The following is a 19503-nucleotide window of genomic DNA, read 5'->3' on the forward strand; positions in this document are numbered from 1 at the left end:
TCGTTAAAGGGTGAGAATATAAACCCTCGCTTTAATGACCAATTTTGAAATAAAGGTTTCCTGCTGCTTGGTACTCATCAACATTTTTACTACCCCAGCTGCAGGAGAAGCAGCTGCATCCACTGGCAGGGCGATTGAGATGGGAGAAATTTAGCCACGGTCTGGGATTTTCGCAGAGGATAATTTGAGCCCCAGCTCCACTCCGACGGCGGAGGGGGGGGGGCGGGTACGCGCGGTGCGCATGCTCAGCAGCCCGGCTCCGCCGAGGCCCAGCTGCCGCCACCGCCGCGGCCAGCGCTGTAACCGCGGCTGCCGCTGCTGCTCGGAGCGGGCGTTGGTGCCCTGTGCCGAGGCGCCCTGTCAGGCGGGAGGGAGCGGCCGGGCGGGACCGCGGACGGCGGCGACGGCGGTGCCTGAGGAGGGCAGCCGGGGCTTTGAAGGAGCGAGGGCGGGCCGAACCAGCCGCGGAGAAGCGAGGCAGAGGGCGCGGGGACCCACCCCGGCGTCCTGCGTGCGATGCCCGGCGGGCAGCGGCGCTGAGCGGCAAGGAGGCCGAGCGGCGAGCGCGGACGGAGAGCCGGCGACCCCCGGGAGAAAGAGGAGGAGGAGGAAGCTGATCCGGAGCGGGAGGAAGCGCTGAGGGACTGCGGGGGCCCGGGCGGGCGACGAGCGGCGGGGCCGCGGGCCATGGACGCGGCGGCGGCGGGGGCGAGCCGGGGCGGCGGCGCGGCGCAGAGTCAGCCCGCCGCCAGGTGAGGCTGGGCGGCGCGGGCTCGGGGCGCCGCCGCCACTGCTGTGCCGCCGGGCCGCGGAGCGAGGCGGCGGCGGCGGCGGCGGCTGAAGCGGCGGCCTCGGAGCGAGAGGGGTCGCCGGCGGGGCTTCTGGTTGCCGCTGCTCTCTCTCGTCGTCGCAGCATTTCCTGTTCGGATTATCTCTCGCTTCTCCCCAGCTGCCTCCTTCCCCTCACACTCCCACTCGCGCCAGCTCCTCTGCGTCCTCGGTCGAAGCTGCTCTCGGCCCGGGCCGGTTCCCCCCCGCCTGGGGACGCCCCTTACCTCGGCTCCCGGGGTGCGAGGGAGCCCCGCCGCGACCATGAGGAAATTCAACATCAGGAAGGTGCTGGACGGCCTGACCGCCGGCTCGTCCTCGGCCTCGCAGCAGCAGCAGCAGCAGCAGCACCCACCTGGGAACCGGGAGCCCGAGATCCAGGAAACGCTCCAGTCCGAGCACTTTCAGCTCTGCAAGGTGAACGGAGCGCGCAGCCCCGCGAAAATTGGGGTCGTTCTAGGGGCACCTCGGGCTTTAAGCCCGAGTGCCAGGGTTAGAACGCCAATAATACTCAGTACCGCGAATAAAGGGCTTGCTCCCACAGCACACATTTGCTTGGTGGGCTATTTTGGAGATTGACATCATCTTACTCCTGTTTTCGTTGATTTTCACATGCGGCAATCATTTCAGGATTGCTTCCAACATACTGACCTTTAATTCGTATTCTTAATCAACAACTTTTATATTCAAGCGTTCTGATAGATCTTTCACCGACTTCCAAGTTTCCTTTGGGAACAGTGTCTAACGAATATTGTTTATGAAAAAGCTAGACGTGTTCAACTGGATGTTGGCTCATTTTCACCTTAAAATGTGGTAGGAGACTTCACATATGAAATCACAGGGTCTTGTTAGCCTTGTGTTTGGTGGAAAAGTTAGAAGTGGAATTTTTGCCTATTAATGGTACGGCAATTGCCATAGTGATGTGTAATTCAGAAAGAATGATGCAGCGAATTAATTCACCAGCTGCTCAGTGAGAAATACAAACTTGTGTCTGTATTAATACCTGGCTTCTTCATAAATACCAGGCGTTCGTAAGTCAGAGTTTAAGTGTGTATTATACTTTTTGCTTCAGTATCCTAAAATTAAGAATTTAATACCAAGATGCAAAAATAGATGCTGTATTTATTTTCATTCTGTTACGGTTGCAACATGATGAAATAGATTTTTGCTAATTCCTTTGCTGAATCCTTAATTAAGACAGCATTTTCGTAAACGTACTTGCATTTAACATAGAAATAAAGTAAGGATGAAGTTATCACACTTGAAATAAGCATGAATTGCATTTTTAAATGAATTTATAGAATTTTTTTACCACTGCCAACTTTAATAATTTGTTCTCAGACATAATAGTAAAAAGAACGTTAGATTTTTTTCTAAAGAGTACCTTTGTGATGAGAAAGTAGAAATGTAACACTGGGATCGATTTTCTTTTTTTTTTTTTTGGTTTCAGTTTTTACTTGCATAAGTTTTTATGTGATGTAGAATTCATAGTTTTCATAGTGTTTTTTTTTTTAAATAGCAGTGCATGTATGTGTGTTTTGTTTCAGTTATAATAGGTTCTTAATTGGTTCTAGGTTCTAATGTCTCTGTTGACTTTTCTGTTTTAAAACTTTGCTTCCTGCCCTGGTTGCTGTGATGTCACTTGCCTATGCCTAGACTGTTCGCCATGGATTTCCCTATCAACCCTCAGCCCTGGCCTTTGATCCTGTACAGAAGATCCTGGCAGTGGGAACACAGACTGGTGCTTTAAGGCTGTATCCTTTCATTTAAGTGAACTTTTCCCCAGTCATTCTCTATTGCTGATTAGTTGCTTTTCCTGTGTAATTCCAAAGAAATGGTATGATCAGGTATTAACGTGAAATCCTGTGGTTGTGTTTTTCCCCGGGATTATACACACGAAAGGTTGTGTGTTGCCTTGTTGTGTCTTGACTCTCAATTTATACATCGCTAAAAACATGTAAAAAGAGTTCTAAAGGTTTGCGATAATAATTACTGTCTTTGCGAGGAGGTAGAAGTTTCTAAGGGGAAATATATCTGCTTATGGTAGTGGTCTATTGAACAGACTGTTGAGGATGAAGCTTAAGGACAATTGTACAAGGCATATTTTATTTGCTTTTTAAAAATATTGTTCATAGTAGATGTTCCAGTTATGACCTATTTATTATTCTATTGAATTAGAAATTGAATTTGAATTTGTTTCTGACCTGATCATCTAGAAAAATTAGAAAACAACTGTAAATTTTATATAGTTACGAAGTGTTGCTGTTTTCTTAGTATAATGCAAATAGAGAAGTATACTATCTTGATATGTTTTCCTGTCATGATCTACATTTGTGATGTATATGTAAATACTGTGAGGTTAACTGTACTCTTAAGTATTATAGAGAAATTTTTCCTGGTTATGCATGAACTATAATTTTATCATAGCATGTTTTTCCAAATATCTATTCATTCTTCAAGATCATTTTTTCAGCCTGAACAATGGAGAATATTTAACAATTCCTCTCAAACTATTTAAACTTGAAGTAAAATTGTGTTTACACTTACTGTGGCATTCACCTACATTGCCCTTATTTTTAAACTTAAGATTTTAAAAAGAAAATGCTTTGTTATAGGAAGCAGGGTATCTGCTTCCTATATATTAGTGAAGTAATGTGTTGGTAATAAATAGCAAAAAAACACCAGATAATAAACAGAGACACAAGGAACTGTGCTCTCCACATTTTAGATTTATCTGCCTCCTGAGAAGAGGGAGGGGGTGGGAAGCTTGCCTTTGATTTAACATGTATCTTGCATTTCCTTACCTTTCAAAGTCTTCATTTCAAGGTAGGGCTATATATGGTATCAGGATATGCCTCGTTTCCTTTGTGATTAATGTGCTATGTTCCAAATGCTTATAAAAGTTTTCCTTGAATTGTGTTACTAAGTTAAGACTATCACTCATAGTAAATATCAATAGTACTCTCATACCTAGTAAAATGGTAATATCTGACCAGGCTAGATCTCAGTTTGTGAGTTTCTAAGACAGTATGTCTAAATGGTTCTTGCCCAAATATCTAGTTGATACTGAAGTATTTTTTACTTCATTTGTTTAGATATTCCTATATCCAGTGATCAATACCTTTCTAGTCTAGGATTCCTGTTTTAGTCTTGTGCAGATGGGACTTAAATTTTGGCAGTGTGGGTACTAGTTGTCCAGCACAGCTCTGTGTAGTGACAAAAGTAGTGTGTTGTTGGATCTAGATGGACTGTTTAGAATGAAAAGCAATTTTTTTTGTTCCCAAAAAGAGTATCACCTGGACTCAAAGGGGGAAAAATGTGGAACTACATTAGTTATTTTTAGATTATTTTGGTTTTCTTTTCAGTGAGTTTAATTTTTACTATTTTCCCAATTGAGACCCAATGTGTTCTCAATTTTTTTATGTACATAACTGTTTTAACAGCCAGTCTGCTCCTTTTATTACTTAATATAATAAGTACTGCAAGCAAGGCTGACTTTATAAAACCAAGTATTTTTCTTAAACAAGACTTTTTATCCCTAATGCATTTGAGTAATTAGCATATTAATACACAAAGGGAGAGGTTAAAGAGTTAGGCCTAATGTTAATTGCCAAATGACAGGGATCAGGTGTACAAAATCATCACTTATATCAGTCTTTTGCTTTTGTACATGTTTAAATAGTTAAATACTATATGAAAAGTAAACCTATAATTTACATTTACACCTAATTTTTTAGAACTTTTCTTACTATATTTAGAATGAAATTAAGAAAGGAATTTATCAAATATATTTCTGCTTTCTCTTTTATGAGATTTACATGAACATTCCAGAGTGATAAATTGGTTTGCCTACCAGTAATAACACCTAGTCATTCCTCCTGTTAAGTTTAGGTAGAAGATAAGCTCATGAGCTTTATTATGGCTTTGATTTGTAGAAAGTGACTAAGATCTTTTTATTCTTATATAATTTCTACCATATGTGGTTTAAAATTTGTTCATTTCTCCATTCTTTGTTTTGAAAACTGGGCAGCTATAGTTTATTTCCAAGCTCCATATTGATTTAATGTGCAGACTTATTCTAAGTCTGTTCTTTTGCCCTAGCTCTTTTATGTTTTTCACTATTTTATTCAGCTTCTTTTAGTCCTTTGTTTTCTTCTCATATTAGACTCTTATAGCCTATAATACATTTGTTCTAAAAGATGTCTTTAGGACAGAAATATACTTATAAATCAAAGTCTTTTCTTTCATTTAACTGTGGAGCAGAGTAGGGGATTTTTAAAAGTGGGATTGGGCTATTAGAATTTGGATTGCGTATCTAATTTAACTAATAGAATATCTTCCTAAATGTTGAAGGACTATATTAAGTTCTGTTTTGAGATTAGGAAAAAAATATGGAATTTATATCTGATATCGAATGTTTGTAGATAAGAACTGTAGAAATCTGAATCCTTAAATAATATCTAACCAATAATGATGCAAGATAAATTGAATGTATTTGCAGCATTAATGTATAGCAAATAACTGATCTAATTATATAAACATGCTTTATGTTCAGCCTTCTTGGCTTCTGGAGTGAATATGAGGTTGGAGTGAACTTACTGATAGGAAGCAGGAGAGCATAATTTTATATGCCAAGTCATATAGTAGTGATTTAATTATCTTAATTCTCTTGCCATGTAGAAGTGGGTGCAGTTTGATTCTTCCAAGTAATCTAGGCATCATAACTATTGGGATAAAATAATCATTTGTCCCCAAATGGAATACATAAAAGGGAGAAAAATGGTTCTAACTGAAGAATGAAGGCATTGCTAGGAATGCTGCTGTTGTCCTTATGTAGACTCAGGGTTTACTAGTATAATTTTGAATTGCATCATAGTCTGTTGTAACCATGGTCTACCCTGATCTTATTTTTAAGGTAATTTTTTCTAAACACAATGAGGTCATTTTACATATGAATATTTCAAGGACTGTGCCAAAAAATGGAATTTCAAATTTACTGAAGTTTTGTAAAAATTCATGAGTTTTTTAAGTATCAAAATTATCAAAGAACCTCATTTTTGTCTTTCTGACTTGTGGAAAACATGATCGGCAGTCTCTGCTTTGATAAGGTGTAGACCTGTCTTTCAAATTTCAGTGTAAGGTTATTGAATGCAGAGTTATAAAAGGCTTTCTGTACATTGGAGTTCATTTAACAAGCACTTATTAAATGTTAACATTTGATTTTGAATTGTGCCCTTATCTCTTGTTCATGTCTTGCCACTAAAGAATTATGTGTCCTTGAGTTAGGTTTTTTTCCTTACTTTTAAAATGAAGATACTGTATTAGATGATTTCTTCAAGAAACAACTTTTTGATTCTAAGTAGCTATATATTGTCCTGAATGGGGAAAAGAAGTGAAAATGTTTCTTACTTTCAAGGATTAAAACTACACATAGTTGAAGCTAGAATTATTTAGGGGTCTACTTCCCAGGTGGTGCTAGTGAAAGAACATCCTTGCCAATGTAGAAGACATAAGAGATGCAGGTTCGTCCCCTGGGTGGGGAATATCCCCTGGAGGAGGACATGGCAACCCACTCCAGTATCCTTACCTGGAGAATCCCATGGACGGAGGAGCCTGGTGGGCCATGTTCCATAGGGTTGCAAAGACACAACTGAAGCGTTTTAGCTGCAGCAGCAGCTACTGACATAACACAAAGTGAAACTACAGTTGAATTTATTGCATTTGCTGACATTTCTGCACATTAGTAGGTGAGGATCCAGAATGGTAGAAAAGAAGAAATTGGAAAATTATTCTAGGCTAACTGAGGTCAAAAGTAGAGAAAAGAGAGTTATGGTACTTTGGAGGGATACTAAAGAGACTGGTTGAAATTGTGATCCTAATTGAGTTGGGAGAAATAAGGAACCAGTTGGTGGAAAAACTTGAGTGTCAACCTGAGTTACCTGGGCGTTATTCAGTAAGGAATCATTGTAGCTATGTGAGAGATATGCTGTCCGGTAGACTGTGACCTTTCGGATTTTTAACAGGGCAGTGTGTCATGGATGAAAAGAATAGAACCAAGGCAACCTTTGTATGTAACTATTAATCCCTATGGGTAGTAAAGTGGATCTAAAGCAGGGGAAGTAGAATGGGAACTGGGGAAGGACTTGAGGACTTGTTTGTATCAGGTTTTAGAGGGAGTCACTGCAGATAAAATTCTCAAATTCTGCCCTGAGGCAATTACAAGACAGAAATGGAAAACTTGGTAAAGAAGGTGGCAGAGTAGTATTGAGTTTGGAATTACATCATCTTTTAGTTTACTCCTCTTGCCATTTTGAGAAGGTAGCCTAGACGTATTTTAGCTTAAGAAGTTGATACAGTTTTATATTTGATTGCCTTTGAGTTGCTCCCCAGTGATTTCTTGGATTTTGTTATTGAGCTAGTGTAAAGTCACTGTTAGCTGTTTGGCTTTGTCCGTTTATTCTTGGTCAGCGTCTCTCAGTAATGCTAGCGTTTGGGGCCGGATAATTCTGTGGGTTTGTCCAGCATGTTGTAGTCTGTTTGGTATCCATGGTTCCTACTTACTAAATGCCAGGTTACCTCTGCTGTCAGTGTGCAACCCAGATGCCCTCGTACTTCCAGATGCCCTCACACTTCCAGATGCTCCTGGTTGAGAACGACTACACTCTGTCTTAGGTCTTCTACCAGCTAAGTTGGAATAACCCTCCTAGCTCATGAAGTGAGAATCAGAATTAAATGCAATAATGTAAAAGTATAGTTTTTAAGAGCATGCCAGGACTGTTTCAGTGACTGTTCAATATAATATTATTATAAATACGAGTTTTTCCCGTGGTTTTAATTCTCACTTCTTTCATTTATTTCAGCAAATGCTTACTGAGAGGCAACTCGGTGCCAGGCACTGTGTAGGAAGGCCTTAATTTCATTTACTTTTATAGCTGACACAGTCTTTGAAGAAAAGATCTTAAAGTACTATTTTTGTTTTTTTTAAAATGGTTGTGTTTCTTTCAACCACAGGTTTGCAAAATTGTTACTTAGATGTGATAAGATAATATGTGAAGATTTGTTACACACAGTGGTTGATAAATGACTGCTTAAAGATTTTGTACTATAAGTTAGCATTGCAATGTTTGACTTGCTGCTTATTTATTTTACAGAACATAATCACAATGTTGGAAAAATTTGGAAATAGATTTTTGTTCAAGTAGTTAAAAGTGAAACAGTTTAGCTAGAAACTGTTTTTTAAAAACCACATTTTTATTACTCTTCTTCCCCACCATCCTTTTTGTTCATAGAGGAATTCTAGTCATTTGAAATTCTAGCTGTAGAGGAGAAACAAGGACTTTGAAACACTTTTATTCCTCAACTCTTAACTCATTAAAGAGGACTTTGTATAAAAGGAAGAATGAGTACTGTGTCAGCTATAGGTTGTGATTCTCAGCATGGATTATGGCAGCAGGAAAAAAAGACACATTGACTTTAGAAACTACCAGAAAAGCTGTCTGCCTGAAAGCAGTTATTTTACAATGAATTTCTTGTGGAGGGGAAAAAAAGTATGATAGAATGTGAATGGAACTGAAAAGGGATATGTTAGTTACTGGTGAATCAAATTTGTGGTTGGTAAGCTTGGTAAGCTTAAAGTAAGATAGGTGTTTTTTTTTTTCTGTTAGGTATTCTCTTTGTTTTCCTTTTTTTTTTTTTTTTTAGTATAATTTGCTTTTAAAATTATAACCTGACTTTGCCATTCTGGCAGAGAAAGGTAAAGGAATATTGGAGGAATTACCTTATTAAAAGTTTATGTTCTGCTCTTCAGACTAATTTTGGATAAACCAACTAAAATCTCTAGGCTTTTAGTTTCCTTTTTTGTAAAACTAGAAAATAGAGATCTGTGATTTCTAATAGTCCTTTCAGCTCTATGATTTTGAATTTCTGCTGAGGATTTGGGAATGCTGTGGACCACCTCTGTCTAGAGTATCTTCTGATTGGTTGTCCTGAGTACCTGTTACAGAGGGTGAAGTGTTGGACTCACTTCCATTGTGGGTTCCTTTACTTTGTACCCATTGACTGCATTCATAAGTCAGCAGATACAGAGTTGTAATCTTTTGTTTACAAAAGGGGGCAAGGAATAACATGTGAAGAACATTTTGTTGTTGTTGTTGAAACAACAGCTCACTTTGAGTAAGATGGTGAATTGTTGCTTTTCCTTGTATAATCAGTAAGTCCTCAATATGACATAGGAAAGTTGCTGCTGCTGCTAAGTCGCTTCAGTCATGTCTGACTCTGTGTGACCCCATAGACGGCAGCCCATGAGGCTCCCCCGTCGCTGGGATTCTCCAGGCAGGAACACTGGAGTGGGTTGCCATTTCCTTCTCCAATGCATGAAAGTGACAAGTAAAAGTAAAGTCTCTCAGTCCTGTCCGACTCTTAGCGACCCCATGGACTACAGCCCACCAGGCCCTCCATCCATGGGATTTTCCAGGCAAGAGGACTGGAGTGGGGTGCCATTGCCCTCTCCGATAGGAAAGTTAGGGAATTTTTAATATTGTTAACAAAGTTTACTTTCCTTTCTTGAGTGTTAGTGGTCAGGTTGTAAAATTAAAATGAGATTATTTAAAAATAATGCTGGGTTCCTAATTATATGATTTAATTAAATTTTATATAAGAAATTTAAGAGAGACTAATTTCATTGACTTGCTAGCATGTAATTTGAGTAGCAAATCTGGTAATTGTATAGTACTTGGAATAGTAATAACTAGCAATGTACATGTAAATAAGTGAACTATAGGGGTGATTATACTTAAAAAGATAAGCTTTGGTTGTCTTTCTTTGACTTTTAACTTCATGCACTGGAAGCAACACCTTATTTACAAGGAGGAAATTAATAATCAGAGTGTCAGCATTGATTTGTAATGTTAAATTGAGAATATCCTGTCCTGATTTGGTGCATTATCATCATTAGAAGGTATATTTGGTATTTTAAGATTGCAGATCAATGAAATGTCTTTGGTTTGAACTAAACAGATGTCTGTTTAAGGATGGATATAGCAAAATGATACAGAGAAAAGGACCTTTGCCTATATGATATCTTTTAAATTTGGGGCTTCCCTGGTAACTCAGCTAGTAAAGAATCCACCTACAATGCCGGAAACCCTGGTTTGATTACTGAGTCAGGAAGGTCCCCTAGAGAAGGGATTGGCTACCCACTCCAGTATTCCTGGGCTTCCCTGTGGCTCAGACAGTAAAGAATCCACCTGCAGTGCGGGAGACCTGGGTTCTACCCCTGGGTTGGGAAGATCCTCTGGAGGAAGGCATGGCAACCCACTCCAGTCAGTATTCTTGGCCTGGAGAATCCCCATGGACAGAGGAGCCTGGGGGACAAAAGTTCATGGGGTCCCAAAGAGTGAGACACGACTGAGCAACTAAGCATACCTTTAATATTTGAATGCCTTTTGTTAGACATAGTATAGTACTATAAAACTTTGGAGGAAGTAGAACAGAGTAGCTGACTTGATTTCTATTAAATAAACAAAGAATACATAAAACTGTCATTGTCAAAGACTACCAAAAGGTACTTGATATATCTATCTCCCTTGCCTTAATCACTTGTGAGATAAATCACTCTAAGAAGAAAATAGTACCTTCAGATTTAAATACTCAGACTTCTTACCATGAAGATGTTCAGGCTTCCATATAATGTCTTGTACTTTTAATTTGAACCCATTTCTGATTTTTATTTGTAACATCAAAGAAGAAAGATAAGTTAGTTATCTTCCATATATCATTATTACAACTTTTAACATTTTTGAAGAATTTAAAGACTAGTCATCTACTTCTGGATTTGGTGATCCCAGTTGCTGTAATCTCTCACTGTTTTGCATTCATTTTAAAGAAATATTGAATTCTGTTAATCGCTCCATTCAATGTGTTACTTTTGTTTTTTGGGTTTTTTTGGGCAGGAGAGTGCTTGAGTAGAAGGAGGGTTAGGGGAAAGAATCATTGACACAGTGACTCCTTACTACTTGTGCTCCACAGTGGGCCATGTGTTAATGATTCCTTAAGTCTAGAATCCTTTTTTTTTTTTCCCCATTAAATAATTCTTTAAAGCTGAATGCTTTTGTCTTTGTGATGTATTTTTCGTTTTAATTTCATCCCTATTTCCATTCATGGAGCCATCTTTTTCTTAATTCACTATTGAAAATCTAAATTTCTATATTATCATCCTTTTATATGTAATATGATATAGTCATTAAGTATCTAAAAATAGACCTTTAGGAATTTATTAACTGTCAGAAATGTTATGAGAAGATGCAGTAGAGTCCAAAGCAGTGCAAATTAGAATCAACCAGTATCCTCTGCCTTATATAAAGTTCAGAAATTTGGACAGAAGTCAGTATACAATTATAAAATCAAAACAGAAGGAACATGCAGATTCTTAAATGATTAGCTTAGTATGGTCTCTACTAAAGATCATATAAAAGATGAGTGTATGTGTGCATCAAATGAGGTAATGAAGACCTAAATCTTTAATTCAGGAGTCAGCAATTTTTTTTTTTTTTTTGTAAAGTGCTAGGTAGTAAACATTTTGGCTTTATCATCTCTGACCCAGCAACTCAACTCTGCTAGTGTAGCACAAAAGCAGCATAGACTGTGTGTGCAGGAAAGAATGTAGATACTCCAGTATATAACTTTATTTATAAAATCAGGCAGTGGGGTAGATTCAGCCCGAAAGCTGAAGTTTGCCAATCCTTGCTCTAGTTTATTAGGCTTCCTTGCTCTTAAATTAGGGAGGAATGCTCAGGAAGGAATTATTGGGCTTCCCGGGTGGCTCAGACAGTAAAGAATCTGTCTGCAATGCAGGAGATCCAAGTTCAGTCCCTGGGTTGGGAAGATCCTCTGGAGAAGGAAATAAACCCACTCCAGTTTATTCAGCTTCCTTGCTTTTAAATTATGGAGGAATGTTCAGGAAGGAATGACTACAGAGATTTTTATAGTTTGATAAATTACACTTCCACACTCAATTTAAATTTAATCTTTTAGCCATAAATAGAAAAATATAGAAAAATACTGTAAAGAACCAATGATACATGGTACCATTATATACCAAGTTAATTTATTTTCATAAGTTTTTTTTTGACCCTGTGAAAGATGAATTATTTTTCTGGTGAATTATAATTACTATGATAATGAATATGACTTATCAGGCATCCTTTGGGGCCAGTTCAGTCATCAGTTGTATTATTGAAGTATTCAGCTTGTTTGAGACCTTTTCTTCCTAATTTTAATTTAAAATATATTGATTGATATTTGTATTTTTTTCTTAATATTTTCATTAATGTTATATTGAGATAAGTAGGAGCATTTAGATACTTCTAAATATAAAAATGAATGTAAACATTTTGTTAAAGTATTGTGATTTCTTAGATGTCTGCAAATTTTGATGAAAAATCATTTTCATTTGTGGAAAAAAACCTGCAAAAATGTATTAACAACAACAAAAACTGATAAAGCTCTTAGAAGTAAATTTATGTGCATGATAGGTCAGATAGGTTGCTCACCCTTTCTTGGAATGAATATACATGGTACTTAAATTGAAAAATTATATCTACTTTGAAAAAAAATTTTTTTTAGGTTAATTTCCTTCATATGATAATAGGTATCTAAAATCTATATCATACATTATATTTAATGAAAAATAAAATTAAAAAATGAAAAATTTTTATCATTGTTCACTGTCTATATAACTTTTCACTAGCAGTAACTACAAACTTTATTCAGTAAATAAAGCTAATTTCCACTTAGTTTCACTTTTCCAACTGGTGTTAATCCTTCTAAAGGTTATTATATAAAGACAAATGAAATGATGACATACTGAACATATGTATTTTTGCTGGTGCTATGATTTAAAAATGAACATTGATCTAAAATAACATTCCCTTAATCTGGGCGTGAATACAAAGAAAAAAAAATTAGCTAATGCTTTTGACTTTAGTACAGTCTTCATTGGGAAATTAGAATTTGCTAAGCACATGATGCTATTTGCAAAATAATGTAGACTTAGAAATTATACAGTAGTTACTATTGAATAATGTTTTATTTTTTTAATTAGGGATATTTTTATAACACCTTTTGGTTGTGTTTCCCTTTCAATAAGGGCTATCTAGAACTTTCAAAGCTTTTCCTGGTGAGGTTGTCTGTTGAAGAGTGATTAATCTTACCCTTTCTTGAAAGTACATAATCTTTTGTGGTAATAGCCGCTACCTCGGCTTTTTTACAGCAGTACTCTGCCAAACGTGACTAAATCTAGTGGTATCAACTATTGCAGTACTTTCTGCCAAATTGCTTTCCTTTTGTGTGTGTGTGTGTGTGTATAATATGTATATATTAATATATATATAATATGTATATATATTTTATCTTTTGAAAGGGACAAAAAATATTGAAACAGATTTTCCATATTTGTAGTCTCTGTACTATATTTTTTATAATGTGTTTTATTTTTCTTCTAAAATTCACTTGGCCATACATACTTAAGAACTTAGCCATTAAGCATCTGAGAATGGATGCTGGGATAAAAGATTGTTACTTGATACGTGAGAATGTATGTTCCTTCTTGTTTCTTTAACCCAGACCACGATTATTTATGACTGTATTTTACAGATGACTGAACAAGTGGTTCATTTGAAAGTATATTTATCTATCAAAAGCCATTCTAAAGAACTGCCTGTGATAGTAAATATAATTCATTTTGACCCCTTTAGAGATAGTCCTAACTCCAAAGCAGTAAATAATAAGTGAATATTTTTCAACCACTCTATTCAAAAACAATAAATTCTTACTCAAAACAATAGTGGACGATGTAGCTCGAGACCTATTTCAACCAGTTAATGCTATAATTGGGGCTGCCCAGGTGGCACTAGTGGAAAAGAATCCACCTGCCAATGTGGGAGATGCAAAACATAGGTTAAATCCCTGGGTCAGGAAGATCCCTTGAAGTAGGAAATGGTAACCCACTCCAGTATTCTTGTCTGGAAAACTCCATGGTTAGTGGAGCCTGGCGGACTGCAGTCCATGGGGTCGCAAAGAGTCTGATGTGACCGAGCACGAGCACTATGCTGTGATTATACTGTAGTCTAGACGCTGCAGTCAGTTTGAGTTGATGTGTCACTCACAAGAAAAGCAGCCAAACACATTGGACATTCACTGTAAATTACTAAAAATTGTGTTAAGAAAGTTTTAAATGTTGACCTGTGCATCTTAAGTGGTTAATTTTAGCATTTTGTTTTACTGTAGAAATAGTCCACAATATAGTTTTGCTTAGGTAGCAGACTAGCAGAATGTTAGGATTGTGAATAAGAAGTAAAAATTACGTCCACCTTTATGACACTGTGGCTAGTTTCACTTCTTAACGTATAAATTTTTTTGGTAGACCTTACTCTTCAGAGCAGTTTTGGCTTCACAGCAAATTTGAACAGACAGTACAGAGATTTCCTATACATCCCTATTTGCACTTGGCACAGACTCCCCCATTATCAGCATTCCCCCCAGAGCGATACATTTGTTACAGTTGATGAACCTACACTGACACGTCATCACTTAAAGTCCATAGTTATGGAAGGGTTCCTTCTTGGTCTTATACATACAGTGGGTTTTGACAACTGGATATTGACACGTATCCACCTTTATAGTATCCTACAGAATAGTTTCACTGCCCTAAACATTTTCTGTGCTTTACCTATTCATCTCTTCCCTTCCCCTACCTCTTGGTAACCAGTGATCTTTTTCCTGTTTCCATAATTTTGCCTTTTTTTCAGAATGTTATATAGTTGGAGTCATATAGTCAGCCGCCTTTTTAGATCGTCTTTCATTCAGTAATATACGTTTGAGTTTTCCTTATCTCTTAATAGTTGATAATTCATTTCTTTTTTGTGTTAAATATTATTCCATTGGCCGAATATACTGCGGTTTGTTTATCCATTCACCTACTGAAGGACATCTTTAGTTGCTTCCAAGTTTTGAAAAAGTAGAAATACACATCCATGCATGGTTTTATGTGTGGATATAAATTTTCACCTCCTTTGGGTAAATACCAAGGAATAGGACTACTAGATTGTATGAGTATGTTTAGTTTTATAAGAAACTGCCAAATTGTCTTCCACAGTGGCTGTACATTTTGTATTCCCACCCAGCAGTGAACAAGAGCTATTTGGCCACATGTCATCATCATCATTCGGTGTTGTCGGTTCTGAATTTTGGCTCTTCTAATACATTTGTAGTGATATCTCCTTGTACTAATTTGCATTCCTCCAGTGACCTATGTGGGGCATCTTTTCATATGCTAATATGCCGTCTGTATATCTTCTTTGGTGAAGTGTCTATTAAGGTCTTTGGCTCATTTTTAATTGGGTTGGTTGTTTGCTTATTGTTGAATTTTAGGAGTTCTTTATATATTTTGGATAATGGTCCTTTATCAGTTGTCTTTTGCAATTTTTTTCTTCAAGTCTGTGGTTTGTCTTGTTATTCTCTGATACTGTGTTTCACAGAGCAGAAGTTTTAAATTAAGTCCTGTTTATCTTTTTTTTTTCTCTTTCATGAATGGTGCCTTTGATGTATCTAAAGAGTCATTGCCAAATGACTAGGTTTTCTCCTATGTTATAAGAATTTGATAGTTTGGCATTTTACATTTAGGTCTGCCATCCATTTTGAGTTCATTTTTATGAAGGATGTAAGGTCTGTGTCTAGATTAATTTTGGGTGGTAAGGGGAGAGGAAGCATTCTGTAGGCCTGTGTGTAGGTCGTAGTCTTTTTGCGAGCCTGTGCTTCAGGACTGTGAACTTCTCAACTGTTCTCAATTCCCTGCTCCTCCCATCTTTGCCAAAGGAGTTAGGGTGGCTGGAGAGGGTTGAAGTTGATTTCCCTTCCTTCAGGCCAGTTAGGCTCTGATAAACCCCCAGCAGTTTAGGCTCTGTTTATTGCTCCCGAGGGTAGACCTTGTTATGAACAGAACACTCCAGTAAATTTAAAAATGGTTGCTTTTCCCTTTCCAAGAGGGCATTTTCCTCGGATAGAACATGGTAGAGAGCTCTTGGAGGTAAAACTCACAGAAGTGTGGGAAATCCCCCCTCCCCATGACTGGGTCCATCTGGGGTTTCTTACAAACTTGTCTACATTAAGCCTCCAGCAGTTCATCATCAAGTGTAATCTAGGTTTTCATGCCCCAGCACTGATTGCTGCAAATGTGTCTGCTCATTGGTTCATTTTGGTATGTTGTCATTCTCTGTATTGGCCTGTCTCTGCAGTCTTGGGAGCAGTCATTTGCCCTGTGAATTCTTTTAAATCTAAGATAAGTTGTTGATCTTTAGTTTGTTCAGCTTTTTATTTGTTGTTAGGATGAAATGACAACTTGCAAGTGTCTTATGTGCTGGACCAGAAATCAGAAGTCTGTATTAATTTTTATAGGTGAAAAATACATGATCTTTAATTTTTAAAAAGGTGTTTAAATTGATGTTTGTCAAGTCGATGAAACTATAAAGTTAGGGGTGCTATGCTAAGTCGCTTCAGTTGTGTCTGACTCTGTGCGACCCCATAGACGGCAGCCCACCAGGCTCCGCCATCCCTGGGAGTCTCCAGGCAAGAACACTGGAGTGGGTTGCCATTTCCTTCTCCAATGCATGAAAGTGAAAAGTGAAAGTAAAGTCGCTCAGTCGTGTCCGACTCTTCGAGACCCCATGGACTGCAGCCCACCAGACTCCTCTGTCCATGGGATTTTCCAGGCAAGAGTGCTGGAGTGGGGTGCCATTGCCTTCTCCAAAGTTAGGGGTACTATACTATAAAAGTGCAAATAATTGCTATTTGACAAAAATTTTAGTATTGTAAATACATTCAAAGTTCATAAAATATGAAATGTTCTTCACTATCTTAAACCTATTAAGTTGATTAGAACTAGTTCAGATGGAAGTAGCAAATTTTTAGAAGTATGAAAAGTAAGACCTACGATGAGATTAAGGGGATTCATAATTTTTCAGATTTTTTTTCTTCAAATGAAACAGTTTAATTTGTTGTTCTTTAATCACTAAGTCGTGTCTCACTCTTTGTGACCCTGTGGACTGCAGCAGGTCAGGCTCCTCTGTCCTCCACTGTTTCCTGGGGTTTGCTCAGATTCATGTCTATTGAATTGGTGATGCTAACCATCTCATCCAGCATGAGGGTCTTTTCCAGTGAGTCAGCTCTTCGCATCAGATGGCCAGAGTAATTATTCATATATAAATAAACACCTTGTATCTGTGTGCGTGTGTTTCATAGAAGATAATGCTTAATTATGCTTTTGCCACAAGGTTTCCCAGTTTTTCTCAGCCATGGCTACACATTGGAATGATTTGTGGAACTAGGGGGAAAAAAATGAAATAAAGCAATGCCCAAACATGTGCTTAGATTTCCACTCTAGATAGAAAATTCTGATTTAGTGAGTCTGGCATGGAGTTTGACATTTGTAATTTCTTTTTTGTTGTAATTGTTCATGGCTGCTTCTGATGGAGAGCCAGAATTAAGAAAGACTAGTTAAATGTTTGGTAGACAGGGTAGTAGTGTTCTTAGTGAGGCAAACAATAGATCAGAAACACATTCAATATAGTATATGTAGAGAGGATGTCATTTTAAAGCAGTCATAACATCTTGAGATTTATGGTATAACCGTGAGGAAACAAGCTGACACTTTGTTCTGTCATTGCCTTTGGAGACATCGCTGTGAAACTGATGTACGAAGTATTTATGAAGATGAAAAGGAACTGAAATTCTGGGGGTGCCTTACTCATCTTCCTAGCAGTGTATTACTGGACATGAGAAACAGTAGTGAAAGGCCATGGAGTCTGATTAAGAGGTTGAAAAGTCTAGTCTTAGGTTTGCAGGTGATCCTTAAACCGATGAGGTAAGGGAGGCAGGGGCACAGTTCACAGGTGAGAATGCTGCAGCCCACATAGGTTGTCTTCGTTATCACAGTTCAGTTTGCGTATTTCCCATTTTTTTTCTGGTTATCTGCTACCTTTAGAACTTTCTTTGAGAACAGATTGTATGTATTGTTTGCCCTTTTATTTGTTGCCCCATTTATTCCTCATAACAGTACAGAATAACAGAATTAAAGCTTTCACATGCAATGTGATTTGTTTATGTTCACACAGAATAAATGGTAGACTAAAGCTCATTCTCTTTTCATTTTCAGAATCCTTTTGTCAATATTCTTTGACCACACTATGGCGGTATTTGGAATTTATCTTTGTTACTGAGAAATAATCACATTACAGTTTAAGACTTAGGCCATTGAAAGTAAAAATCATCCACCGACCTTTTATTCACAGAATAGTATGCTGGCTCAGAGTAGACACCTTGAAGTCTTACTGGAACACTTGAAGAGGTATGAATTACCCTGTTTGCTGAAAGTCTAAGGATGTACTAAAAGAAGTGGTAACAGAAGTTAGTGGAAATCTTCCGGCTTTCTGATGGATTCAAATGCTGTGCCTGGGCTTACTGTTTTTAACGATGTCAGGGAAGAACAGTTTACTCTTAAAAGTCTTTCTTGGTTTGTTGGCAGAATGTCTGCTCAAAGTTACATTCACAGAATGTGACATAATTAAACATGGGATAATTTATTAGTTACTAATTTATGAGTTCATGAAAAATATGGTTATCCACATCCTTGTTTTAAACTTTGCAGCATATAAATGTATTTTCAGATACTGCACAGGATATCAAAGTCCTCCAGTTGCTTTCCACTGTATTAATACTCCAGTCTTCTATTTCTGGTTGCAAAATTGAATATGTCACTTCTGTTGCTGTTCGAACAATACTGATACTTTCTTTGACTTTTTCTTTGTTGACAGGAATTGATGAACAGATTCTCTAAGAAGATATATAATTTAAAAGATCTTAATAGTTTATTAAGTACAGTATGTAGCACTAATCATTACCACATTCTTCATAAAAAGTAGAGGTTGTCCAAATATGTGTATAGTGCATAGTGGCAATGACAGCAGTGAAGTTTGCTGAGGAATTATTCTTTCAGAACGTGTGATTGGCTGAGGTCCCATTGCCTGCTTCTTTTACTGTTTTTTATTCTATTTTGCTGACAGTACAGTGGAAAAATCCCAGAAGAAAGAAGAAGCAATATGAGGAGCTGTTGCTATGATTGTAATACCGACCTAACAAATGACTGGAAGGTCAAATGAATAGGCTGGAAATATAGATTTCCTGGAATTTTGAGAGCTATAATTGACCCTAATGACAATTTAGTCTAGTCTTCTGATAGAAATAAGAACTTTGAACGTGTTTCTAGTATCCTGTACTTTTGGTTGACTTTCTGAAAAATGAGCTTAATTTTACCTAAGAAGATATGACAGGACATAAACAGGTTTCTTAGATTTTATAAAGTCATTCATTCATAGATATTTATTAAATGCCTGCTATGTGCCAAACACTATTGCAGGTTCTGGGAGTGAAGAGATAAGATCACCATATTCCTGTTACCTGAAACTCTTAAAAGTCTAGGTAGGCTGTAAGGAAGGCTTTCAAAACTTTATTGGTTTTATGGTATTTACTTGCAACTAAAAGTTACATTTGGTCTGGTTTTATTGTTTCAGACTAGTCTGACTTTGTAGTCTCAACTATAAGTGTTTCCTCTGTATTTTCAGTTTT

General features: G+C 37.6%; 1 protein-coding gene across 5 annotated transcripts in view; it reads left to right on the top strand.

The window, feature by feature from the left end:
- The first annotated feature begins 1092 nt into the window (after positions 1 to 1092).
- Positions 1093 to 19503, top strand: part of STXBP5 (syntaxin binding protein 5) — a 158648-nt gene continuing 140237 nt past the window's right edge. For all 5 annotated transcript variants that reach the window (XM_061428241.1, XM_061428243.1, XM_061428244.1 and 2 more), the window contains exons 1-2: positions 1093 to 1245; positions 2485 to 2582. In XM_061428241.1, the coding sequence (XP_061284225.1) occupies positions 1093 to 1245; positions 2485 to 2582 (251 nt within the window). The remainder of the gene's footprint in view (positions 1246 to 2484; positions 2583 to 19503) is intronic.

This window comes from Bos javanicus, chromosome 9 (genome assembly GCF_032452875.1).
Source record: "Bos javanicus breed banteng chromosome 9, ARS-OSU_banteng_1.0, whole genome shotgun sequence".
Classification (NCBI taxonomy): Eukaryota; Metazoa; Chordata; class Mammalia; order Artiodactyla; family Bovidae; genus Bos; species Bos javanicus.